The sequence below is a fragment of the Bos indicus x Bos taurus genome, chromosome 25, assembly GCF_003369695.1.
Source record: "Bos indicus x Bos taurus breed Angus x Brahman F1 hybrid chromosome 25, Bos_hybrid_MaternalHap_v2.0, whole genome shotgun sequence".
Taxonomy (NCBI): Eukaryota; Metazoa; Chordata; class Mammalia; order Artiodactyla; family Bovidae; genus Bos; species Bos indicus x Bos taurus.
The window spans coordinates 38,844,834-38,870,225 of record NC_040100.1 but is presented as its reverse complement, the minus strand read 5'-3'; the positions used below and the strand labels follow the sequence as shown (position 1 = coordinate 38,870,225).

General features: G+C 53.1%; 2 protein-coding genes across 8 annotated transcripts in view; one reads left to right on the top strand and one right to left on the bottom strand.

The window, feature by feature from the left end:
* Position 1: 1 nt before the first annotated feature.
* Positions 2-24,398, bottom strand: CDIP1 (cell death inducing p53 target 1). 2 transcript variants are annotated; one of them, XM_027528120.1, is made up of 6 exons: positions 24,251-24,398; positions 3,432-3,514; positions 2,850-2,954; positions 2,590-2,745; positions 1,976-2,249; positions 2-1,868 (listed from the first exon to the last, which is right to left on the bottom strand). In XM_027528120.1, the coding sequence occupies exons 3-6, from the start codon at positions 2,932-2,934 to the stop codon at positions 1,757-1,759; spliced, it is 627 nt and encodes a 208-aa protein (XP_027383921.1). In that variant the 5' UTR covers positions 2,935-2,954; positions 3,432-3,514; positions 24,251-24,398; the 3' UTR covers positions 2-1,756. The 2 variants fall into 2 exon arrangements, with proteins under 2 accessions (XP_027383921.1, XP_027383923.1); XM_027528122.1 differs by having other exon boundaries at positions 23,895-24,320.
* Positions 24,252-25,392, top strand: part of C25H16orf96 (chromosome 25 C16orf96 homolog) — a 59,339-nt gene continuing 58,198 nt past the window's right edge. For all 6 annotated transcript variants that reach the window (XM_027528117.1, XM_027528116.1, XM_027528114.1 and 3 more), the window contains exon 1: positions 24,252-24,335. The gene's annotated coding sequence lies outside the window, so the exon portion shown is untranslated. The remainder of the gene's footprint in view (positions 24,336-25,392) is intronic.

Sequence of the window (25,392 nt, the reverse complement as noted above, 5' to 3'; positions counted from 1 at the left end):
ATTTATTTTAATAGGAGTTTATTACCTGTTCTATATATTGAGAATCTGGGAAAGTGTTACTCAAAAAAGAATTAAGTGGTGGGGACACTTTCCAGGAACTGACCAAGCCCACCCACCTTCACAAGTCAGATGAGGGGTGGGGGCCCAGCTGCCTGCCTGCCCCAGCAGCCTGCAGACCTGACGCCTCATCCCCGGTGGCTCTGTCCTGCTCAAGGCAGCGAGGGCACCTCCCCCCAGGGTTGATGACCCCGAGTTCTGGCTGGCAAGGGTCTCTAGGTTGCAGACCCCATGGGCAAGCGCATGGTGTGGAGACAGGTGACATTATCAGTAAGGAAGCCTGATGGCGCAGTCATGGCTGGGCTCTGGTGGGTTTAACCAGGGACTGAGACACCAGCATTGTCCCTGGGTAGTGGGTTCAGCAGAAGCACTGAGACCCTGAGGTCTTGACCCCCTGCCTTCCAACTACCTGCAGGCCCCCCACCCTCTTTCCCTCACAAAAGAAGGAAGCCAGGCAAGAGAGCAGAGGCCTCGGGTGGGGGAGTGAAAGGGCCAATTTAATAAGGAACTATCAACTGAGACTGGCCACGGTTCACAGTGACAGGAGGCCATGCAGTGACTGTGCAAGACCAGGAGGGGGCGGCAGGATACAGCGGTCCATGGGAGCAAGTTCACAGACAAACCCTTCAGGAAACAGTGTGTGCTCAGGCCCAGGGCAGGGCTGGTGGCCACCGGGACACCTCTGCCACTTGTGGCTGCTCCTTCCTTGTCCCAAGCCTGTCCCAGTCCAGCGCCACGGCTGCTCCTGCTGCAGCGCCTGCTGATGGAGCAAGAGCAGTGACGGCGAACCAGCCAGGCTGCAGGGCCCTGTGGGCACCGGGAGGAGGGCCCGTGGAGAGTGCACCACACAGCCCAGAGTGCCTGCAAGGAATCCCCGCTCTGTCATCTCTGGTCCCACCTGGGACACTCCAGGCAGAGGCTGTGCCCACACCCTGCAAGGGCACGGTATAGCCAGATGGCCTGGCTCCTGGGCATTCCTTCTGGCCCCAGCAAAGGCTGGGATTCACGGGGTGTGGCTGAAAGGGAGCTGGGCAGGGGCCATGGAGAATCGCTTCTTGGCAAGCTAGGGTCCAGTCCCTCACTCCGTAGCCTGCAGGTGTGCTGACCTCCATTTACCCCAGGTAATTCCTGGGCACAGTTAAGAATTCCTGAGTTCTGAGGGCCAGAGTCATTGCTTCTGACCATCGTGCCTGCCTCTAGCATCCACAAACTCAGGCCTGCCTGGGTCCATCCGCCATTCTCAGCCCAACAGATCAGAAATGACAGTGGCTATGGGCTCGGCCCCACTGCAGGCCCCGGTCTGGGGAACCAGCCACGGCTCTGGCTACTTTTGGTCCCAGGGAGACTCTGGACCAAACCTGTACCTGGTACAGAAATGGAGAAGAGACCCCAGCAGGGAGGACCACATGAGGAGACCACTCCCTCTTGTCTTCTTGATCACAAATGCCTAGCACGGCAGCAGCACGCAAGCTCAGCGCCATCCCCCACCACTCACTGGCCCTTGGCCTGAAATCCAACAGAATTTTTGCCACCAGAGTCAGATGCTCAGGGAAGGGCAAGGCGAAGAGGACAAGACTGCCAGGGGACGGACTAGTGGAACGGCTTCCAACCCCCAGTGGGAGCAGGGAGGTGAGCCACTGAGTGCGGGGGGCGAAGCATGGGGGGCCAGACGGACAGCGGGGAGTCCAGGCCCAGCCCGTCAGCACAGGCGCTTGTACGTGTAGATGTAGGCCTTGCAGCTGGGGCACGTGTGTGTCACATCCTTGAAGTCGTTGATGAGGCAGGGGATCAGGCAGCAGCCCAGGTCACACCTGCATCAGGAGAGACGGGGGCCTGAAGATCAGGGGCCGAGAGTCCGGCCCCTGCAGGGCAGCAGACGTGGGCATGGCGCCACCCCGCGGGTGCCTGCACCACCTACCCCATGAAGCAGCAGAAGAAGCCCAGCACGAAGTTCATCAGGCCAATCTCATAGGAGATCTTGGTGGTGATGGCCTGCTGGCAGTGAGGGCACACGGTCTGCACGGGCGCACCCTCGAAGATCTCTCCCTGCAGCACGGTCACGGTGGTGGCAGCCCCTGAGGGGACCAGGACCGTGGCCGTGTGGCCCCCAGGGCCAGCGTAGGGCCCTGGCGGGTAGGGCCCCGGTGGGTAGTAGCCCATGGGTGGATGGGGACCCGGAGGAGGGTAGAAACCTGGAAACAGAAGACGGAGCAAAGGCGGGTCACTGGCGGGCTGGGGCGCTGGCCCCACGGGAAAGGTGAACATAAATCCCCGAGCCTCCAGCACCCCAGGACACAGGCTTGGGGCCCAGGCAACCATTGTCCTTCTCCCAGCCTTTCCTGGTCTCTGTCCCAGAGCACACAGAAGCTCCCTGTACCGTGCTCTTGGGCACCTTCCCGTGTCTGCTGTCCACCTGCACGGTCGGCCCTCTGCCCTTATGTTAAACACCCACACAGACTGCCGGCTGGCAGCAGAGGCTGGCCCAGCTGCCTACGCGGGGTGCTGGGCTGGGCTGGTTCCTTTCCGTCTTACCTGAAGGCATGTAGGTGCCGTCTGCGTTCACGTGTGGGGGGATGAAGCCGGGCTGGGGCATCGGGTGACCAGGCGGCTCATAGGGTGGGGGGCCAATGTCTGCAGGGGGCAGCGACATGCCCGGTGGGGGCTGCATCACAGCTGGGGAAGTGCGGCCTGGATGGGGCGGGGGGCGGGGGAGGAAGCGCAGAGGCTTAGTTGTTGGAGGGGCGCGGCTCCAGGTGCAGCTCCCAGCAGCTGTGAAGGGCATGGGACCCTACCTGGCGTGGGCGGAGCGCCACTTTTCTCCTCCAGAAGCGGGGCTGTGGGACCCCCAGGATAAGGAGGGGGCGGATCATTCGACATCTTCGCTGCTTCTCCTGGGCCTGGAGGTGAAACCAGGGTGCAGGCTGTGCTCCCAGCTAACCCCGCCCCCCCCACCCCCACAGGGCCTTCCGTGGCTCCTCCCATGGGCGTCCCTTGCTCTTGGCCTCAGGTCACCTTCGCTTGTCTCCCCACACAGGTGTCATCGCTTGGTATGGGCCAGGGCCAAACCTTTGGGAGCACAGCCTCGGCTGCCCCCAGGCCCTGGAGATGCCCCACCACTGCCAAGGTAACCCAACCCAGAGCCACCATCCTGCAACCTCCAGGAACTCCAGCCTCAGGGGTCACCCACACTTCTGTGTGGGAGCCAAGGGCAGGGGGGTGGCCTGGTGAAGGGGGTGGAACCCAGCAGCTCGGGAACCTCATCTAGGGTGTCTCAAGGGCAGTCCGACTGGGTCCTCTCCACCCCTCCCCCTGAGGGGGCACCAGGCTGACCTTCGCACCAGGGCCTGCCCGTGGAGGGTCGGGAGATGCTTTACCTCTGATCTCAGGTACTCAGAAGAGACAGGCAGGTGAGGCTCCTTCCACCGCTGGCCTGGGCGAACACGCAGAGTTCTGGGAGCTATTTTAGGGGGAGACCCACAGGCAGTGCCCTCAGCACCAGGGCAAAGCTGGCCCTGGGCACCTGGCCCCACGCAGCCACGGTGCCATCCTGTGTCCCTACCCACACCCAAGCTCCCCCTCCCCTCCCCACAGCTGCTGTCCCCCAGGACCACGGCCGGTCCTCCATCCTCTCCCCACCAGCCCAGAGCAGCCCCCACACGTCCACATGCCCTGCGGGAATCAATCAAAACTGAGGGCATCTCCCCACAGAGTTGCATTCTGTCTCCTTTAGTAAGACACTTCCTTCAACTCTCTTCAACAGCATGAAAGCCCCTAAATTAGTAGCATTTTAAAGTGAGAATTATTTGTTTTTAACTGAAATAATGTGAACTAGGAAAAAGAGCTACAGGAATAGGGGGTCCCCAACAATCCTGTAGCGCGGGCGGCTGCGATGGCGCACAAGCGTGGCCAAGAGGAGCTACCCTATGTCCGAGGCCAGGACAGAAGCCGGGAAGACCCCATGCCGGAGGGGCGGCGGCCAAGAGTGCTAGGCTGTGACAGCGCAGGAACGGCCGAAAGGAGCTACCCCACGTCTGAGGTTGGGGCAGCGGCCGGGAGGAGCTACCCCCGGCCCGAGGCCTGGGGCGGCGGCTGAGAGTAGCAACTCCACGTCCAAGGAGCGGTGGCTCTGCGGGCGCAGGAGGGCCTAGAGGAGCTACTCCACGTTCAAGGTCAGGAGGGGCGGCGGTGAGGAGATACCCCTCGTCCAAGCTAAGGAGCAGTGGCTGCGCTTGCTGGAGCAGCCGTGAAGATAGCCCACGTCCAAGGTAAGAGAAACCCAAGTAAGATGGTAGATGTTGCAAGAGGGCATCAGAGGACAGACACACTGAAACCATAATCACAGAAAACTAGGCAATCTAATCACACTAGGACCACAGCCTTGTCTAACTCAATGAAACTAAGCCATGCCTGTGGGGCAACCCAAGATGGGCGGGTCATGGTGGAGAGGTCTGACAGAATGTGGTCCACTGGAGAAGGGAATGGCAAACCACTTCAGTATTCTTGCCTTGAGAACCCCATGAACAGTATGAAAAGGCAAAATGATAGGATACTGAAAGAGGAACTCCCCAGGTTGGTAGGTGCCCAATACGCTACTGGAGATCAGTGGAGAAATAACTCCAGAAAAAATGAAGGGATGGAGCCAGAGTAAAAACAATACCCAGTTGTGGATGTGACTGGTGATAGAAGCAAGGTCCGATGCTGTAAAGAGCAATATTGCATAGGAACCTGGAATGTCAGATCCATGAATCAAGGCAAATTGGAAGTGGTCAAACAGGAGATGGCAAGAGTGAACGTCGACATTCTAGGAATCAGTGAACTAAAATGGACTGGAGTGGGTGAATTTCACTCAGATGACCATTATATCTACTACTGTGGGCAGGAATCACTTAGAAGAAATGGAGTAGCCATCATGGTCAACAAAAGAGTCCGAAATGGAGTACTTGGATGCAGTCTCAAAACGACAGCATGATCTCTGTTCGTTTCCAAGGCAAACCATTCAATATCACAGTAATCCAAGTCTATGCCCCAACCAATAACCTGAAGAAGCTGAACAGTTCTATGAAGACCTACAAGACCTTCTAGAACTAACACCCAAAAAAGATGTCCTTTTCATTATAGGGGACTGGAATGCAAAAGTAGGAAGTCAAGAAACACCTGGAGTAACAGGCAAATTTGGCCTTGGAATACGGAATGAAGCAGAGCAAAGACTAATAGAGTTTTGCCAAGAAAATGCACTGGTCATAGCAAACACCGTCTTCCAACAACACAAGAGAAGACTCTACACATGGACATCAGCAGATGGTCAACACCGAAATCCGACTGATTATATTCTTTGCAGCCAAAGATGAAGAAGCTCTATACAGTCAGCAAAAACAAGACTGGGAGCTGACTGTGGCTCAGCTCATGAGCTCCTTATTGCCAAATTCAGACTTAAATTGAAGAAAGTAGGGAAAACCACTAGATCATTCAGGTATGACCTATATCAAATCCCTTATGATTATACAGTGGAAGTGAGAAATAGATTTAAGGGACTAGATCTGATAGAGTGCCTGATGAACTATGGACGGAGGTTCGTGACATTATACAGGAGACAGGGATCAAGACCATCCCCATGGAAAAGAAATGCAAAAAAGGCCTCTGAGGAGGCCTTACAAATAGCTGTGAAAAGAAGAGAAGCGAAAAGCAGAGGAGAAAAGGAAAGATACAAGCATCTGAATGCAGAGTTCCAAAGAATACCAAGAAGAGATAAGAAAGCCTTCCTCAGCGATCTATTTGCAAAGAAATAGAGGAAAACAACAGAATGGGAAAGACTAGAGATCTCTTCAAGAAAATTAGAGATACCAAGGGAACATTTCATGCAAAGATGGGCTCGATAAAGGACAGAAATGGTATGGACCTAACAGAAGCAGAAGATATTAAGAAGAGCTGGTAAGAATACACAGAACTGTACAAAAAAGATCTTCACGACCAAGATAATCACGATGGTGTATCACTCACCTAGAGCCAGACATTCTGGAATTTGAAGTCAAGTGGGCCTTAGAAAGCGTCACTACGAACAAAGCTAGTGGAGGTGATGGAATTCCAGTTGAGCTATTTCAAAGCCTGAAAAATGATGCTGTGAAAGTGCTGCACTCAATACGCCAGCACATTTGGAAAACTCAGCAGTGGCCACAGGACTGGAAAAGGTCAGTTTTCATTTCAATCCCAAAGAAAGGCAATGCCAAAGAATGCTCAAACTACCACACAATTGCACTCATCTCACACGCTAGTAAAGTAATGCTCAAAATTCTCCAAGCCAGGCTTCAACAGTATGTGAACCGTGAACTTCCAGATGTTCAAGCTGGTTTTAGAAAAGGCAGTGGAACCAGAAATCAAATTTCCAACATTCTCTGGATCATCAAAAAAGCAATAGAGTTCCAGAAAAACACCTATTTCTGCATTATTGACTATGCCAAAGTCTTTGACTGTGTGGATCACAATAAACTGTGGAAAATTCTGAAAGAGATGGGAATACCAGACCACCTGACCTGCCTCTTGAGAAACCTATATGCAGGTCAGGAAGCAACAGTTAGAACTGGACATGGAACAACAGACTGGTTCCAAATAGGAAAAGGAGTACATCAAGGCTGTATATTGTCACCCTGTTTATTTAACTTATATGCAGAGTACATCATGAGAATTGCTGGGCTGGAAGAAGCACAAGCTGGAATCAAGACTGCTGGGAGAAATATCAATAACCTCAGATATGCAGATGACACCACCCTTATGGCAGGAAGTGAAGAGGAACTAAAAAGCCTCTTGATGAAAGTGAAAGTGGAGAGTGAAAAAGTTGGCTTAAAGCTCAACATTCAGAAAACGAAGATCATGGCATCCAGTCCCATCACTTCATGGGAAATAGATGGGGAAACAGTGTTAGACTTTATTTTTTGGGGCTCCAAAATCACTGCAGATGGTGACTGCAGCCATGAAATCAAAAGACGCTTACTCCTTGGAAGGAAGGTTATGACCAACCTAGATAGCATATTCAAAAGCATAGACATTACTTTGCCAATAAAGGTCCGTCTAGTCAAGGCTATGGTTTTTCCTGTGGTCACGTATGGATGTGAGACTTGGACTGTGAAGAAGGCTGAGCGCCGAAGAACTGATGCTATGAACTGTGGTATTGGAGAATACTCTTGTGAGTCCCTTGGACTGCAAGAGATCCAACCAGTCCATTCTGAAGGAGATCAGCCCTGGGATTTCTTTGGAAGGACTGATGCTAAAGCTGAAACTCCAGTACTTTGGCCACCTCATGCGAAGAGTTGACTCACTGGAAAAGACTCTGATGCTGGGAGGGATTGGGAGCAGGAGGAGAAGGGGACGACAGAGGATGAGATGGCTGGATGGCATCACCAACTCGATGGATTTGAGTTTGAGTGAACTCTGGGAGATGGTGATGGCCAAGGAGGCCTGGTGTGCTGTGATTCATGGGGTTGCAGATTCGGACACGACTGAGCGACTAAACTGAACTGAACTGAACAATCCTCCTGAAGGACGAGCCTGGAGTCAGTCAGTTTAAATATTAAATGTAACAAACCAGTGGCAGGGCCAGAAGGACTGAGTCCAAGCAACAAGAGTGAAAAAAGATAAAATCAATTTCATCAAAATATAAGACTTGTACTTCTAAGGACACTATCAAGAAAGTGGGAAGACAGCCCACACAATGTAGGAAAATTCTTTCAAATCAAATATCTTAGGGATCTGCACCATTTAGAATACATAAAGAACTTTTCTAACTCATTAACAGAAAAGATGACTCAGTTTTTTTAAATGGGCCAAAGGATGGGAACAGACATTTCTCCAAAGATAAACAAATGCTCAACAAGCACATGAAAAGAACCTGAACATTCTGAGTCAACAGGTGACTGCAAATCAAAACTACAAGGTACCTTTTCCTACCTACTGGAACGGCTAAGATGAACAGGGCAACAGTGAGTATCACGCAGAGAAGCTGGAACCTCTCCCCGCCCCACTGCTGGTGTAGCTGCTCTGGAAAATAGTCTGGCAGTTCTTCAAGAATTACCCAGCAGTTCCGCTCCTAGGTATATACCCCAAGGAACTGAAAACTCATGTCCACACAAAAACCTGTGCAAGAATGTTCATAGCAGAATTACTCATAATAGCCAAAAAGTGTAAACAACTCAAGTGTCCATCACCTGATGAGTGGATAAACAGACTGGCCGTATCTATACAGTGGAATATTATTCAGCCATGAAAAGGGATTAAGTATGGACACAGCTATAACCTAGATGACCCTTGAAAACGTGATGCTCAGTAACAGAAGCCAGACACAAAGGACCATGTATTGTATGATTCCGTATATGAGGTAAATCCAGATAATCCACAGAGGCGGAAACCAGATTAGTGGTTTCCAGGGGTTTGGGGGGTTGGCCTATGGCCAGTATAGAATTCCTTTTGGGACGCTGTAGATGTTGTAAAACTGGAATGATGGTTGCATGATTCTGTGACTAAACTAAAAACCACTGAATTGCACACTTTAAAATTTCTCAGCTGAGGCATGATCTTAATTCTCTGACCAGGGATTGAACCTGTTCCCCCTTGTACTTGGAACACAGAGTTTTAACCACTGGACCGCCAGGGAAGTCCCTGAATTGCACACTTTAAATGGGGAAATCATATGGTATGCAGATTATTATACGTCAATAAACTTATTAAACTGAAGGAAAACACAACTGCCCAAGCTTATCATCCTAATGCAGCCAGTCTCGGCATGTCCCTGCCAGTCTGCACAGGCAGCCAGGTTTTTATATAGTTTCTGCTGTGACAAAGTTAAATCCTTTTAACACTGTGTCACATATATTTCCTCTATCCTCTAAGACTCCATGATCATAGAGTTTAGTATTTCCAAAAAGGGGCCCATCCCTGTTTACTTGACCAATCCCTATTAAATCATTTAGAAGGCTCCTTGTTACTGTCATGAAACAATGCAACACCTTTGACTAACGCTCTTTCCCTTTCCTGGATTATTTCCTTGGCCTAAACACACCAGAAGTGAGATTATTAGGTCAAAAAATATAGACATTTTATACCTTCTGTGAAGGATGATGCTGACTTACAGCGCACACTTTGAGTACCGTTAATCACTGATTTGTAATGTTAAGATGACACTTGGTTTTGTTGGTCTCCTGCATCAGTAAGAGGGAAGACACCGCCCCCGGAGTCGCCCAACACCGAACCTGGGGCAGGCGCTGCCACGGGGCACCGGTTCCCCCCAGGCCCTGCCGCTCCTGTCTCCTCTCCCCTCCACATCCACCCTGCAGCTGCCTTTAGAAGCCATAGCGGAGCCTGGGAGGCAGGCCCCTCTGTACCTATGACCAACACAGCCTAGCACAGAATATTTCAGTCACCCTAAAGTGAGATTCCCCAGTGGCTCAGCGAGTCAAGAATCTGCCTGTGATGCTGGGGACTCAGGTTTACCCATGAGTCAAGAAGATGCCCTGGAGAAGGATATGGTAGCCTGCTCCAGTATTCTTGTCTGGGAAACACCACAGACAGAAGAGCTTGGCAGGCTACAGCACATGCGGTCCAAAAGAGCTGGACACGACTAAGCACACGCACACACACAGTGGGGTGAAGCCCATCTCCATGTCTGCCTGTCTTTGGACCCATTTCCTGCTACAGTCTCATCTCGCCTTCCCCAGAACAGCAGGTGCTGGGGGCCTCTGGGGTGGGACACAGGGCCAGGCACTTTCTGCAGAGCCCGGTCTCCCCACGCCCCTGCGTGGAGTTAAAAGCACAAGACTTCTGGCCCCGGGAGGCAGCCCTGGCATCCTGCTCTGCTCCCAGCTCCTCCTGGTTCACTGCAGAGCACGCGGCTGTTGAGCCAGGGCCAGGGCCCGGCCAACTGGCAGCAGCCAGAGGCAGCCCGGGGTCTCCCAGAGGAAGCCGGGAGGGCCTGGGCCCGAGCCAGCAGGATGTGCTCCTCCCTGGCTCCATCCCCTGGTAGAAACTCCATTTGGTAGTCTGAGCCGTCAGGACACGCACCCTGTGTATGGGGAGGGTGCCTACCCTGCCTCCGGGGTCCCCACCCCACACAGGACCTGCTGAGGGAACACCAACACCGTCTTCTGGAGGAAGGCTGGGAGGGCAGCGTGGGGCTGAGCCCCATCAGCACACACACGCAGGTTCCTGGAGGACGAGGAAGGGCGTGGGGCGAGACAGAGACAAGCGGGAGGATGGCAGCGGCCAGACGGAGGACATTCTGACATCAGCTCCGCCAGGGCCGGCTACAGCAGCCGTCCTCAAGGTTTTTGGTCTCAGGACCCCTTAACCCTCAATTATTAAGGACACCAAAATGACTTTGTTTTTGTAGGTTATACCTATTAATACTTAGCTACTAGAAACCAAAAATAAGGAACTGTTAAAAGTATTTGTTCATTAAAAAAATTAACTCATAGCATGTTAACAAAAATTTTAAGTAACTACTTTCCAAAACAAGATTTAATAAGAAGACTAGCATCGTTTTACATTTCCACAAACCCTTTACAAGTCTGGCTTAACATCATTAAAAAGTCTACAAATAACAAATACTGGAGAGGATGTGAAGAAAAGGGAACCCTCCTACACTGCTAGTGGGAATGTAGATTGGAGCAGCCACTGCGGAACAGTATGCAGGCTCCTCAAAAAGTGAAAAATAAAGTTGCTAAATGATCCAGCAATCCAACTCCTAGGCATATATCTGGACAAAACTCTAATTCAAAAAGATGCATGCTCCCCCACGTTCACAGCAGCATTATTCACAACAGTCAAGACGTGGAAAAAGCCTAAATGTCCATCGACAGACGGATGGACAAGATGTGGTGCATATGCACAGTGGAATACTACTCAGCCATAAAAAAAGAATGAAGTGATGCAATTTGCAGCAACATGGACGGACTGAGATGATCACCCTAAATGAAGGAAGTGAGAAAGATAAACATCATATGGTATCACTTATATGTGGAATCTAAGTGAAACTCGCTCAGTCATGTCCGACTCTTTGTGACCCTATGGGCTATGCAGTCCATGGAGTTCTCCAGGCCAGAATACTGGAGTGGGTTGCCTTTCTCTTCTCCAGGGGATCTTCCCAACCCAGGGATCGAACCCAGGTCCCCCGCACTGCAGGTGGATTCTTTACATGCTGAGCCACCCGGGAATCTAAAACATGACACAAAGGAACTTACCTGTGAAACACAAGCGGACTTACAGACAGAACAGACTTGTGGGTGCCCAGTGGGGCGGGGGGAGGGGCAGGGAGGACTGAGAGTTCGGGATCAGCAGATGCAGACGCTACAGAAGGATAAACAACGAGGGCCTACTGGACTGCACAGGAACTGTACTCAGTAGCCTGTGATGAACCAGGGAAGAATATGAAAAATAATGAATATGTATGTGTAACTGAATCACTGCTGTACAGCAGAAACTGACACAGTGTTATAAATTAACTATACTTCTATAAAATAAAAAAGTCTGGCTTAAGAGAGGACAGCTGGATGCCTGTATCTGCTTCTCCATCCAATCTGTTGTGATGTTTTGGATGAAGTATGAGAAAAGCCAGCCTCCTACAGTAAGCAGCTGGAAGGGAGAGAGGGACTGAATAGTCTTTTCAGCTTATTGTGGACATTCTTCAACACCACACCCAAACTTGACAGTTAAATATGGAATACGAATCTTTCACAACAAAATTTTCCCTGTTACACTGAAAAAAATCACTGGGCTACCTGGTATTTGGAATGGCTCTTTTACACACGGCTGGTTTTATAACAGCATGCCTGGGTCATTTGGAAAATTCTGGCCCACATTTATGAGCCTGATTATTATGTAGATCTGGCAATGTCAAGGCATCTCATTATGTGATATGCCCCTCTCAAAAAAAAAAAAAATCACATTGTTAGTATCACCACCAATCCCATCAGAAAAGTCTTTACTACTGGGATGTTGTCAAGCTCACAGCAGCAAAAAGTTTTCCAAGATTTTAACATTTTCACTTGAAAGCTCAAATTTTATCACTGGCAACAAATACAAAAACAAAAGGTCAGTTATTTTCCTTGAAGGCTCACTTTGTCGGCTGAATCCCCAAGTCCGAATAACTATAGTCTGTGTGTCAGCTGTTATTTTAAGTAAACGTGGAGCTCCATGAAAACACCAGCTGAGTAGCTGGGCTCACAGCTCCAACAGCTGCACCGTGCTTCCTGAGGGACCCAGCATGCTGCACGCGCCTCCTCTCATTTCACCACACAAAACATTAACAACGTGCACCCAAGGGTCCAGCTAATACACTCAGTCATTTTTACTGCTTTTTCTTCAGTGAAGCCTGCAGGAACAAAGCCACAACAATCACTGGTGCAGCGGGTACCACACCTTGAGCTAAGTCCCACGGCTGCTGCACCACCCCTTCGAATGCCAACATGATGGAAACAGGCAGAATAACTAATAACCTCCGAGTGTCCTTATAAACACAGTTCTGACCTTCAGCCCCTGGAAGATCTCAGGAAGCCTCCAGGCGACTGCAAGTCACTCTTCAAGAGCTGCTGGACGAGAGGAGCCCCAAGCTGGTAAGGGGGTAGGTACCTGCAGGGAGAGCAGGTCAGGGCTCCACAGCCAGAGGGACCGAGAGGGCACTGTCCCAGGGGGCCTCCAAGCGGGCTGCTGTCACTCCAGGGATGTGCCTGCGGCCACACGCGCCAGACTAGTTCAGACCCAGCTCTCCCACTCTGCAACTGTGTGACCTCACTAAGCCTGTTTCCTCATCTGTAATCACATCTACCACTCAGGGCTGGAGCAAGTTTTATAATAAAGAGCGTGTTCGAACTGCCCAGAGCAGTAGCTTGCGGCCTTGCTCACGAGAACACTGAATAAATGGCCCCGGTTATCGGGGTTGATTATTATGAACAACATCCAACAGGAAGGAAAACAACACAGGCACTGCCGCCTCTGCCACAGCAGCCTCTGGTCCCCCAGGATCTCGGGGACCGGTGACCCAGTCCAGCCTGAGAGCCCGGCCTGCAAAGGTCACTGAGGCCCTGCAAGTGGAGGCCGACCTGGGGGCCCCTGAGACACCTTCTGGAAAGGAAGACAGCCCAGCAGTCCTCCTGAAGGGTCAGCTCTCTTTCCCAGCATTTGCCCTGGCACTCCACGGCTGCAGTGCCCAGGGAAGAGTACTGGGCCTGGACCCTGGCATCCACCTGGGGCCCTGGAGGCAGCAGCTGCAGGGCCGAGTTTCCCAGAGCTGGGCCGGCCTGCCTGCTGCTCCAGGAGCTCACCCCTCAGCTCCCGCAGCCACAGCACCATGATGCCAGCTGGCCCCAGGGGGCTCCTCTGTCCCCAGGAGGCAGGTTCTAGGCAGCTGGCCAGAAGGGCTTGGGGCTTTGCCGGGAAAACAGAAAGGCAGCCTTTCGCCTTGTCTTCAGCTCCTGTCTGCTGAACCAAGGAGGCGCCCACTGCTCTGTGAAGGGTGGGGGGTCCCAGGGTCCACCAGAGGACGGAAGCACTCAGGCCCTTTGAGCATGCAGACCTTCCTGGAGGCCTGACACCCACCGTCCACACCCCCCACCCTCTTGGAGGCATCCCTCTGCCTGAGGGCTGCTTACCAGGGATGGCCACTGGCTCCCTGGGCAGCGCCACGTAACCCTCCTGTTCTCGCAAGTCCCCAGGGGCGGGCTGGAGGACAGTCTGTGTGATGGCCACTTAACAGAAGCCCCTGGAACGGATGGTCCTTCTTTTGGGAATAACCAGAGGTCTGTTGGTGCTGACTGCTGTGTAGCACCTACTTCGTGCTGGGCACAGGCTGGGTGGTGGCAGGGAGTGAGAGGCTTGGTCCTGCCTTCCAGAAGCTCACAACTGAGTTGGGGAGACCAGAGTCAAAGACACACCCCAAACCCCAACCCCAAGGACACAGCGAGACCAGTGGTGGATAAGAAAGTATGCCGTGAAAGTACAGGCGGACCAGACCTGTTCCGGGGGTCAGGGGACATCTCTCCAAGCGAGCCGGGCAGGGGGAGGAGGTGGGGTCAATGCAGGCTGAGGGGGAGGGCAGGGACAGTGGCAGGACAGAGTCACAGGCCTCAGGAAGGAGGCTGTGCCTGGGATGGGCGGCCAGACAGCAGCCTGGAGCCATCGAGTCTCAGGGCGGCCTCAGAGGCACAGGGCCCGGGGCTGCCCTGCCGCGCTCAGACCTGGGAGCCCCTGGAGGACCAGGGCAGCAGTACCTGTGTGAAGATGCTCTCAGCCCGTCTAACAACAGGTGCCCATGTGACTCGGTTCTGGCCACTGAGTCACACAGGCGACAGACATTCTTGGAAGGTGCTGAAAGGGAGCTGCCTCACCTGCAGATGGACCCCATGTCCTCGGGCCCTCCTCCTGCCCGCCGCCAGGAGGCTGAAGGCTACAGCCCCGTAGACATGCTGACCACGAGACGACCTCGGGAATGGAAGCCGTTCTGAGGGCAGCTGAAGGCGCCCGGGCCCCGGATGACCATGGAGACACCCTCCCGGCACTGACCACCTCCCCTACCCTGCAGTGAGAAACAAGCTCACTTGTTTTCACCAGTTATTTTGGGTTTCTGAGTAAATGCAGCCAGACCCAACCTCAGTATGGAAGGCAAACAGTGAAGCTGGTTTACAGCAATTCTCAACCCACAGCAGCCAGAATCTACTGATTCTGATTGGTACATTTCCAGCTGATTATTTTAACAAGGAAGGAAAACAAGTACTATTAACAATAAACAGTGCTCCCTGGGCCTGAGGCTTTGTAAACAAGAGGCCCCTCCCTAAAAAGCTCCCGCGACTTCCAGAGGCCTTGGCTTCCTCTAGCCCACACTGCCTTACTGAGCAGGCCCCGGGCCACCAAGTTCAGCACTGGTGGGACTGGAAATCCTGAACTCTGCCCCTTTTCCACTGTCCTTCCTGATAGAGGCAGGAGCCCAGACAGCATCACTGGTGGCTGCGAACCATTTCTTCATCTTTATACTTGAACATGGGTGTATCTGATGCCTTGGGAATTCTAAACACTTCAAAACAGGCTAAAGACACAGAAAGGACCAGAAAGCAGATGTGGTTTTCCCATCTGGCTGCTCTCCTCTCACCAGCCCCACACACTCCTCTGGGATGAATATCACAGCTCCATGGAGCTGATACATCAGCCTAAGCCAATGGCCCCAAATACCACAGCCTGGGCCCTTCCCCGGGGAGGCTGGAGCCCTGATGGCACAGGTCAACCTGAAAGTGCAGACGCCTCGCCTGCTAGTGCCCAGGTGTCTGGCCACCCGATACTTCAGAGTCTGTCTTCCCATCTGTGAAATGGCAGCAGCCGCCCCAGACCCACAGGGTTGTGTCAGTGAGGTCGTGATGAGAAGAGCAGGCAGCACTGTGTTCCACAAACACAAACAATGATTTGCATACATACAAACAGCTGTATTTATGGAGCCTCAGCAGAGCGTGGGAAAGGAAGTATACAATGAAACAGAAAAGAGAATATGCTGGTTGCTCTTCATCAGAAGGAAAATCAAACAGCCGACAGGACTCCAAGAATCATCTGGGCTAAAAAAGCTGTAAGACTTCTAGGAACCGTCACGATGACGACAATAACGAGCACACGGTGTCCGTCACTCGGAAGCTGGCTGGAGCTGAGGCAAACCAGTCTGAGCCCCCGGGACAGAGGTACGGGCACCTGGGCCACAGCAGATCAGGCGGGTGCACATAGCTTTTCCGGAGGACAACCCCACTGCCTGTACCTTCTCCCACATTCAGTCCATCTCAAGGCACCTGTCCTCGAGGCACACGCACGGATGGGCTGTGCCCCACTCATGCGCTGGAGTCTCTACTTCAGTTTTGTAGGAATTTGGTAACACCGCTCAGTTCCGTGCCAAGCCCGTTCCCAGTGCTCTAGTAAAACCGGGGGGATCCAGACCATGAAGCTGGGACACGAAGACCACCCAGGGTAGTTCCAGGTGGCACTGGTGGTAAAGAATCCGCCTGCCAAGGGACTTCCCTGGTGGCCCAGGGGTTAAGACTGCGCTCCCAATGTAGGTGACACGAGTTCAATCCATGGTCGGGGAACTAAGATCCCACATGGTACACAGTGAGGCCAAGCACCCGCCTGCCAACGCAGCAGACGTAAGAGATGTGCATTTGATCCTGGGTGGGGAAGATCCCCTGGAGGAGGGCATGGCAACCCACTCAGTATTCCTGACTGCAGAATCCCAACAGTCAGAGGAGCCTGGAGGGCTACAGGTAGTTCCAGCCTTGGATACCCCTCCTGGAGAGCCAGCAGGAGGTCACCTGGGAGAGGGGGTGGGTGAGAAAATCCCAAAAGACAGATGCATGAGCAAACTGAGACGGGGCTTGCCCAAGACACAAGCTGGAGAGAGCTCCTCCTGCCCCTGAGCCCCCTACCCCCCACCCCGGCAGGACCAGGCTCAGGAGCTCAGTTTCTGCTTCTACCGCTGGCACAGAGGAAGAAGTACAGACAGGAGGGAACAAGGAGCCAGGGCCAAAAACAGATGCAGCTGCAACCACGACTGAATAAACAGGACAGCCACACCTGCTGGATAGGCAGGGCTCGGTAACCAGAAGGCGGACTAATTTTAGAAATGCGATGAGTCTGAAGAACCAACGCTTAGGCAATCAGAGTGGAACCTGAAAAGACGAAGTCCTTGCCTCTGCCTTTGTTGAGCCGACACGAAATGGAAGGCAGCTCTGTGCCCCACTATACCACCACGGTGAGCTGACGCAAAATGGACAGCCTTGCAGTTGACTCTATTTTAATTGGTTATCTCAGATCAAGACACACCAGCCCAATCCAGGAAAAAGGTTCTAGGCCCTGAAGTGCAGCCCAGCCACATGGCCACTACAAGGTCTCCCGGCTGTAAGACCTATTTTGGACACAGATGCCTGCTGGCCTCACCAGCCTAAGTGAGGAGTCGGCCTGCCGCCAGGCCTTGCCCAGGTCCCCCCATTCCGTCAGGGAGGAGTGGATCTCTATACTCCCGAGAGAAGGCTTTGCCTTTCTGCCCTCATGAGCTCTAAGGTCCTATATGCACCCCTCGGGAGTGTCTCTGTGTCACGCAAGTCCCTGTGTTGCAGACAGTCTCACTTCTCACACTAGACACCGCCGGGAGGAGAACGTCTGCCTCGGTCAGTCCAGCATGGCACGCTTCTAGAGGTCACCTGGATGGAGTCAGTGAAAAGAAAAAAGCCCAAAGCCAGCAGACTAGTAATTATTCCCGGGGTGGGACCTCACCGTTCCAACGGTAAACAGCCTTTGAAAGGGCATGCGGTAAGAAGCTGTGTACAGGCTGGCACACAGCAGTCCAGGGGCACACTCTCCGGAGGAAACGTCCCTACATGCAGCAAGGGGCGCCCACACGCCCGGCATTGACGATCCCCAGGGGCTGGTGTCCAGGACAAGGACACGATGTCCGCAGAGGTGAAGGGGAGAGTGGGAAAAGCACTCTGGGAAATGTGAGTGGGGAGCAAATATAACCAGAATTTGAAATTACACTCCATGAAATAGTACAAGGAAGCTTAACTACACTCCTGTCATTCTAAATGGACATCTGACCTGAAGAGTTGACCCAAGCCGTTTGGAACAGAATTATTTTGGATCTCCTCTTTGAGGAAGTGGGAACTCATGTTATATCTGGGGTTGCCTTATTTTTAGCCATGTGTGTATTCATGCATCTAGAGGTCACCTTTCAGGCCGGAAGTGTCTCTAGGGATCACCAAGTCCAAGGTGTCAACTGACATACATCTGGTCTTCAGACATTACTAAGAGCCCACAAAGGGAGGCCTGGACTACTCATCAGGCTCTTTTCTAAGCCCTGAAGAGGAGGAAACAGCTGTCCACAAACTAGTGGGGGAGGGGCCATAAAACACAAAAACTGGTAAAATACATTAGTAGGTCGGCTGGTGAGGCCTGCCACGGTGGAAGGATAAGCAGGGAAGGGAGGGCTTTTCTGAGGCGAATCTTCAAAAAGACAGGACTGAGTTGAGGAGAGAGCCTCCCCCAGGGCTGGCCCTCATAGCTCAGCTAGTAAAGAATCTGCCTGCCATGTGGGAGACCTGGGTTTGATCCCGGGGTTGGGAAGATCCCCTGGAGGAGGGCATGGCAATCCACCCCAGTATACTTGCCTGAAGAATCCCATGGACAGATGAGCCTGGTGGGCTACAGTCCACGGGGTTGCAAAGAGTCAGACACGAATGAGAGACCAAGCACCAGAGCGGTTCCACCCAGAAGACTGGAACGTGCCCATACACCCATGCAAGGGGAGTGAGGTGGAGGGGTCCCTGCACTGTCTAGGATGCTAACGTGGGTCCCTGAGTCCTGAACCCTACAGTGCTTGGCCCCCACCTCCAGTAGACACAGGTTCTGTTTGGCCAGTGTGACTGGGACCACAGAGAAATGGGTCCCAGTGTGGCCCCCACGCTCTCCAGGAGGGGCAGGTAGACAGACGATCTGAGCTTAGAAACCAAGGCCTGCCCCAAGTGCCAGAGCTGAGAAGTGGTCATGTGAACAACACGGAATGCCTCTGGTTCTGGGATTCAGTTCAGTTCAGTTCAGTTCAGTCACTCAGTCGTGTCCGACTCTTTGCGACCCCATGAATCACAGCATGCCAGGCCTCCCTGTCCATCACCAACTCCCGGAGTTCACTCAGACTCACGTCCATTGAGTCAGTGATGCCATCCAGCCATCTCATCCTCTGTCGTCCCCTTTTCCTCCTGCCCCCAATCCCTCCCAGCATCAGAGTCTTTTCCAATGAGTCAACTCTTCGCATGAGGTGGCCAAAGTACTGGACTTTCAGCTTTAGCATCATTCCTTCCAAAGAAATCCCAGGGCTGATCTCCTTCAGAATGGACTGGTTGGATCTCCCTGCAGTCCAAGGGACTCTCAAGAGTCTTCTCCAACACCACAGTTCATAGCATCAATTCTTCGGCGCTCAGCTTTCTTCACAGTCCAACTCTCACGTCCATACATGACCACTGGAAAAACCATAGCCTTGACTAGATGGACCTTTGTTGGCAAAGTAATGTCTATGCTTTTCAATATGCTATCTAGGTTGGTCATAACTTTTCTTCTGGGATTAGCCAACTGTATTCGGCAGAGCCATTACTACCCAAGTTTGTTTGTTTATTCTTTCTTTCAAGTGACCACCTGCTTGAAAAGACTTAAGATTCTTTACTCTTTAATTCAGCCAACACTTCACAGGCCTCTCCATGGAGGCCACTCACTGCCCTGGTCCCTGCCCTCAGGGAGCTGCAGACGAACGCAAGGCTCACACTTGAGAAAAACTTACAAAAGATACTCGGCAAAACCCAAGGAGACCTGTGATGGCAGGTGCTCCAGGTGAGAGAAGGGTCGGTCTGTGGGTGGGGGCCCTGGGAAGTCTTCGAGGACCGGGTGAGCCCTAAGTAGGCCCTGCAAAGAAGTGGGCTGGGGTTCCAGGACTGGAACTAAGAATCACTAAGAGGAAAGAACTGTGGTCAAGGGCCCAGCTGCCCCAGGCAGGCCGGCAGCTCCTGGAAGGCTGGGGTAGTGCCGAGGGTCAGTCTCTCCACAGCCCCAGGCAGTACATCAAGTATCAGCTGACAAAGTGATACACCAGGCGTGAGCTCTGCCCGCAGCCCGTGGGCCCTGCTTCAGGGAGCAGCACCCCAGGCCTCAAGATGGATGTCTGGGAGGTGTCCCAGAGCCGTCTCTGCCCCTAAACCCTGATCTGTAGGCAAGCCAAGTGAACATCATGGTTCAAAGAGCTCTCAGATCTTATCTGCTTGTCAAGGTTTAAGGTCAAGGTTCAAAGGGAAAAGTCTGGACTTGGCTGTGTGTTCCAGATCTCTTTACCACACTACACTCCAGACACCCCTGACTGTAGCTTACTCTTGCAAACAAACCAAACCCTGCCCCCACCAAAGACCCATCCCTCTGCCTCCAAACCCTCTTTCCAGAAAATTGAGCCTCTCCTGTACCTCCCTGCGGAGGGATCCCCTGTCCCTCACTCTTGGGGCCCCGCTGGAGAGTACCTCATTGCCCGAGGGTGCAGCTCGGCCCCTAGCAGAGTGGTGCTGAACAAGCAAGTCAGTGAGGGAAGGCTTCCCACCAGCCTAACCCACCCCACAGGGCCAGAGCACAGCCTCCGGTGAGAAGGCCCGCACTGGCTCTCTAATGAGTGTGTCAAATATCCAGACAAGAAAAGAAATGCTTTTCTTGAGTCACAGTCAGGTCAACGGAGCCATCTTCACAGGGGAGCCCCCATTTCCCTTCAGGCCTGCCGTCTCAGGACTGCTGGGTTTGGGACCCTGCTCTGCCATTACATGCCAACCCTGGCAAGTCACTTGGTCCTCTGCCTGCGTCCTCGGCCAGGGGACACAGAGGTGATCGAGCTAGGTCTGCAGCCCTGGCGCTGAGTATGATGACCACACACGGATGAGGGCTCGACCAGGTGGGCACAGGGCGCATACAAAGCACACACTGCAGACGGAACCTCCCTCCTGCTGCCTCCCCAGCCAGCAAGGCTGCTGCTCTTACTGTTAACTTGAACTGTGACAACCATCTCACTTCTTCCTGAAGTGGTAACAGGCTGGGATTCTCCTCAAACCCCACCCAGGGCAACTCTTCCACCCTTCCCTACCTACTTCCACTTTCCCTGGCCTGTTTTCTCCTTGAAGGAAAGACACAGACAACAAAGCAGATTTGAGTTTGGACTGAATCAAAACTTACTGGACATGTCAACTACAAATTGGCACTTACCAAGAGCACTGCCAACGAGGGAACAACAAAAGCGTTTGCCATCTGCCTCTACTGAGACTGAACCCCATGCTGCTACGGCTGCTGACCTTCAACAACCCCTGAGGGAGTTCAGGGCGGAGTGAGGCATTCTGTGTTCCAGGGAATCTGATGGGACAGCTCTTTAGATAGTTGCTTATCTTCTGAAACAGACTTTATGACCTCAATCCTTGCATCTCCTCATATCTAGAGAAGCATTAAATCCTTACATGGTGACATCAGATCCTATGACTAACAAAAAACCTTTTGTAAATTGAGTGCTTCATGGTGTTGAACTCCCCCTTCACCAAAACCGTATATATTGACTTTCCCCCACTGCTTTGGAGCAGTCTCTCAGAGCTATCTGAGATGCTGCCTCCCGGGCTTCAGTCCTCATTTTGCCCCAAATAAAACTTAACTCACAACTCTCAAGTTGTACATCTTTGTTTTCAGTCGACAGACACAACATGGACCCAGCACGTTCACAGCTTTTCCTGGCCCCTCATGACACCTCCTTGGGGGTAAGAATGGATGGTCTGGACCACCCAGAGGACAGACCACATGAGAGCTCATAACACCCACAGATCGGGAGCACCAGAAAAAGTGATGAGACACATTTTCTGGAAAAATGAATCTCTGGAAAGGCAGATGCTTTGTTGCACAGCTTGGAAGTGACAGAAGGACCTCCAGTGTGGGCTATGGAGTCCAGGCAGTGCTGGTCCCAGGACCCCAGCGTTGTCACCGGAGACAGATGACCCAGAGAAGGAGAGGGAGTAGGCCCACAGGCTCAGAAGCTGATGGATCCTGCATCTCCTCGCGTGGGTGGCCCTCCCAGGGAGAGAGGCTCTGCCTACCAGAGGTCCCTGGCCAGGTGCCCCCTGCCCTCTGCAGCACTAAGTTGCACCACAGCCTCTATCACCTTCAGGGGAGATGTGTCTTGGAGGATACAGTCTATGCAGGGAGGAGGAAACCGCAGGCCTTTGTGGGATCCTAGAAACAGGCCCATTTCCATGCTGTGCACTCCACTTCCAAGTCTCTTTGTGGGGGCAAAATAAGCCTCACGCCACCACTGCCAACCTGGCTCTCTTCCTCTCTCCTCCCCACTGAGGGCCACTGTCCTTTGCGGTGCTCCCATGGCATGCTGGCTGCTCACTGGCACAGCTGCCTCCCTCCTCATGAGGGTAGAGACATCAAAATACGATGCCATGACTTTAACTGGCACACCTCCCTGTGTCCTATAGGAGTAAAACTATGTCTGTGCCCTTTCAGTAGTGTTTCTGAGAGTGGAGATGAATTTTCCCAGGCCCTGTCTCTTCTCTCCCCTTCAGATCACTGAAGAGAGAGGGTTAGGGTTGGTGTCTATGGCTGTGGAATAAAGTACCTGGGCCCAAGGGACTCAGAGCTTAACTGGGCTACGCAGCCCTGTGCCCCTCAAGCATTAGGAAACACACCAAACCAGCAGGTTCAAACAGAGCAAGAAAGCAGGAATGGCTTCCAAGCTGACCACCTGCATCAGTTCCTAACAACTGTATCTGAGGGACAACCTGGCCATAAGGACACCTTCCATTAGCTCCCCTTCAAAACAGTTCTGTTTCCTGAAGTAGCATTCGCACAGTTTATGCGTTCGCCCTTAGGGTGATTCTAGAACCACAACTGCCTGCTGTTTTTTTCAAATCTTTGCAAGAGCACATATGAAGTCCTGTCCTGGTTCCAGAGGCCCATCCAGAGTCCTCGGGTCCTCAGGGATGGGAAACAGAAAGACTTCCAAGTATTCGGACAGTTAAAAAACAAAGGGAAGAATTTTACGACTACTGAATGCTATGCATGTTTAACCATCTGGGAGGGAAACAGACAGATAACCTCAATTCACCCTGATGTGGCGGGATGGTTAGAATGGTGATAAGTATAATACAATACTGGACATTTCTAGATGGTGTTCTATGGGCAGTCACTGTAAAATTTTTTCAACTTTCCTGTACATTTGGAATTTTTCAGTATTAAACGTCTGCCAAGGCAGAGCTGGTGGGTCTCTCCCCATCCAACTCTTATCTTAGATCAGCCCTGAGGAAAGGAACAAAGCAGTAGAATCGAGGTCACACTTGCCAGGCACTGCCCTGCTCAGCAGCCCACAGGAAACACACAAAACTTGTGAAGACACTATCCTCAAGGTCCTCCACCCTCCTCACTCTAAGACAAAGGTTCTCAACCCCAGAGGAGCCCGAGAATTATCTGGGGAACTTATTAAGTAGAGTCCTGGGGCACATCTCATAACTGCTATATCTGAACCTCTGGGGGTGGGTCCCCCTAATCAGCCTTTTGAACAAGGGCCCCAGTGACTGACGCAGAGGACTTTAGGCCCACAATGGAGAAACTTACAGCCCCTTGCTCCTTACCTGACACCTGTTGAAAGGATACCTGGGAATATTTATAAGAAAGCAAAAACATGCCTACCCTTGAGTCAAGGGTCCAAACCCGGACTCGCATGATGCTGTGAGTTCAACTACAACAAGGTCTTCAATGGCATGAGGCTGGGCCCAAAGCCAGGCCAGGTCACTGCCTCCACCCCCCGGCCCTAGCACCAGCATGTGTGGCCGAAAGCGGGCACAGAGATTTACAGATGTAAGCGGGCGGGGGAGGGCGGGGGAGGCAGAGACGCGCGAGGCCCGGCGGGCCTGCCAAGGTCACCACGGAGCCCAGCAGAGGCTTCTTTGTCACCGAGACCCTCCGCTCGAGCCCCCTCCTTGAGGGAACAGCCCCTGCAGAAAACTGGGGGTGGTACTTCCCCAAGCTTGCCTGCAAGGATGTGGGAGGCATGATGGCGGGACCCCAGTGTCGGGCCGGCAGCCCCTGGTGCACCAAGCCCGCCGCCCGTCCGGGCCTGGCTAAGGTGTCACCGCAGCCCCGCGGGTGGCCGGCCAGCCTAACAACGGTACGACATCAAAACCCCAAAGCCGCTCTGGATCGCATCGGCGTCCTGGGAGGAGGCTACTGGCCTGGGAGGAGGCTACTGGCCCGCTGCGCCGCCCCCGGGGTTCCTTTACCTGGACAAGCCGGCCGGCCCAGGCCGGAAGAACGCAGAGATAGCCCTGGTCCAGGCTGTCTGTCTCGGAGGACAAGACCCTCAGCTCCGCGGGGCTTTGCGCGCACAACGCACCCCCCCCCCTACTTCCAACCAAAGGCCTCTGGGACATGTAGTCCGTTCCAGGCCCTTGAGACGCGCTCTGCGGGCCAGCGGGGACCACGGTGCCCGGCGTGCACCGCGCGGGTGCCGCGGGAGGGGGCGGAGAGGGGGCTTCGCGGCCGGAGGTCGTCCCTCTCCCTGCGAGGGCCGCGAGCGCCCAGCCCTGCTCCCGAGGGACTCCACGGGAAGCCGTCTAGAATGGTCGGGGCGACTCACCGTCGCCGCGGCACCGGCGGCAGCCGCAATACCAAGAGCGACCACCTCCGCAGCTCGCAGTCGGGCGTCTGTCAGAAGGAGGCGGGTAGGCTTTGGAGCAGGGCCGAGGCCCGAGGCGTCACGGCGAGGGGCGGGGCCGTGAGGTCAGCTCGGGGGCGTGGCCGCACGGCCGCACGGCCGCACGTGACTATCCCTGCGGGCCTCAGGCGAGCGCTAGCGTTTCGGCCCAGGCGAGGCACATAACGGGACCTAGGGGTTGTCAGATGAGGTGACTTTGTCAGGTGAGGTGACTGGAAAATCACGGGAGGTTTACCTCCCGGTGCACCAGTCCCCGCCCCTACACTACCCCCCCTACTCCCGTATCTGCCAGAGCAAAACGCACCTCCTGCCTTTCCAGGCACGTTTGTTCCTTTATTCCAAAAGTATTTATTGTGTAGGCAATGGGCGTTATGTGGACAAACCCGGGTGGGAACGGTGGTGGTTGCGTGATATGGAGATTCGAAGCAGAGCTTCGACAACACTCCGTCTTCTCCTTTCAGCTCTCATACCGTTAAGTGTTTTGTTATTGTTCAGCGTGTTAGTAGGCATTTTTTTAATTATTATTATTATTTTTTTTTTTGGTGGCCCTGTGAGGCGCGTGGGATGTTAGTTCCCTGACCAGGGATCCAACTGGTGCCCCTGCATTGGAAGCGTGGAGTCCCAACCACTGGACCACCAGGGAAGTTATGCTGCTGCTGCTGCTAAGTCGGTTCAGTCATGTCGGACTCTGTGCGACCCCATAGACGGCAGCCCACCAGGCTCTGCTGTCCCTGGGATTCTCCAGGCAAGAACACTGGAGTGGGTTGCCATTTCCTTCTCCAATGCATGAAAGTGAAAAGTGAAAGTGAAGTCACTTAGTCATAACCCGACTCTTAGCGACCCCATGGACTGCAGCCTACCAGGCTTCTCCGTCCATGGGACCCTCCAGGCAAGAGTACTGGAGTGGGTTGCCATTGACTTCTCCAGGGAAGTTCTAGAGGGCATATTTAATGCCATATTCACATTTTTATGCTTTTGATTGGTTCTGCTGTTTAAAATGGCCCCCGAGCACTGGTGCATTCAGTTTTTCTGAGTACCAGAAGATCTTACACAAAAAATACTTA

What these genes read in the sequence shown, in the direction of transcription:
- CDIP1 (XM_027528120.1), bottom strand. Translation starts at nt 2,934, where the DNA reads ATGTCGAATGATCCGCCCCCTCCTTATCCTGGGGGTCCCACAGCCCCG. An exon ending in CGGCACCTACATGCCTTCAG is followed by an intron (nt 2,250 to 2,589) that starts GTAAGACGGAAA and finishes TTCTGTTTCCAG; the next exon opens with GTTTCTACCCTCCTCCGGGT. An exon ending in TTCTTCTGCTGCTTCATGGG is followed by an intron (nt 1,869 to 1,975) that starts GTAGGTGGTGCA and finishes CTCCTGATGCAG; the next exon opens with GTGTGACCTGGGCTGCTGCC.